Source organism: Mesitornis unicolor, unplaced genomic scaffold (assembly GCF_000695765.1).
Source record: "Mesitornis unicolor isolate BGI_N332 unplaced genomic scaffold, ASM69576v1 scaffold20295, whole genome shotgun sequence".
NCBI lineage: Eukaryota > Metazoa > Chordata > Aves > Mesitornithiformes > Mesitornithidae > Mesitornis > Mesitornis unicolor.
The window spans coordinates 23,116-23,416 of NW_010187752.1; the positions used below are offsets into that span (position 1 = coordinate 23,116).

The 301-nt window shown below is 66.1% G+C and overlaps 1 protein-coding gene across 1 annotated transcript in view; it reads left to right on the forward strand.

Moving 5' to 3' along the window:
- The window catches only part of LOC104541492 (phosphofurin acidic cluster sorting protein 2-like), a gene marked incomplete at its 5' end in the record, with an annotated part of 20,208 nt that overhangs the window by 17,748 nt on the left and 2,159 nt on the right, over positions 1–301 (forward strand). The window contains one exon of the mRNA XM_010185565.1: positions 5–154. Within this exon, the coding sequence (XP_010183867.1) occupies positions 5–154 (150 nt within the window). The remainder of the gene's footprint in view (positions 1–4; positions 155–301) is intronic.

Below are 301 nucleotides of genomic sequence, written 5' to 3' on the forward strand. Positions count from 1 at the left end.
GAAGGGGAGCCCAGCTGCCACCAAGGCCCTCACTGCTTTTTGTGCCTGCAGACACCGTGGACATCGCGGGCCGCGTCACCCAGTTCATTGCAGGAGCCAGCCTCTCCCACCAGCTGCCCATCTCTGAGGCCATGCTGACCTACAAGCAGAAGAGGTGAGCACGGCCCCGGGGTTGCTGCCCTGCCTCAGACGGCCCCAGTCTGGGCCATGCTCAGGACAGGGCTGTGAGAGACGGGGGACAAGCCAGCAAGCAGCGCGGTGCTGAGGGGAGCTGGGGTTCCCGCAGTGCCATCCCCTGCCA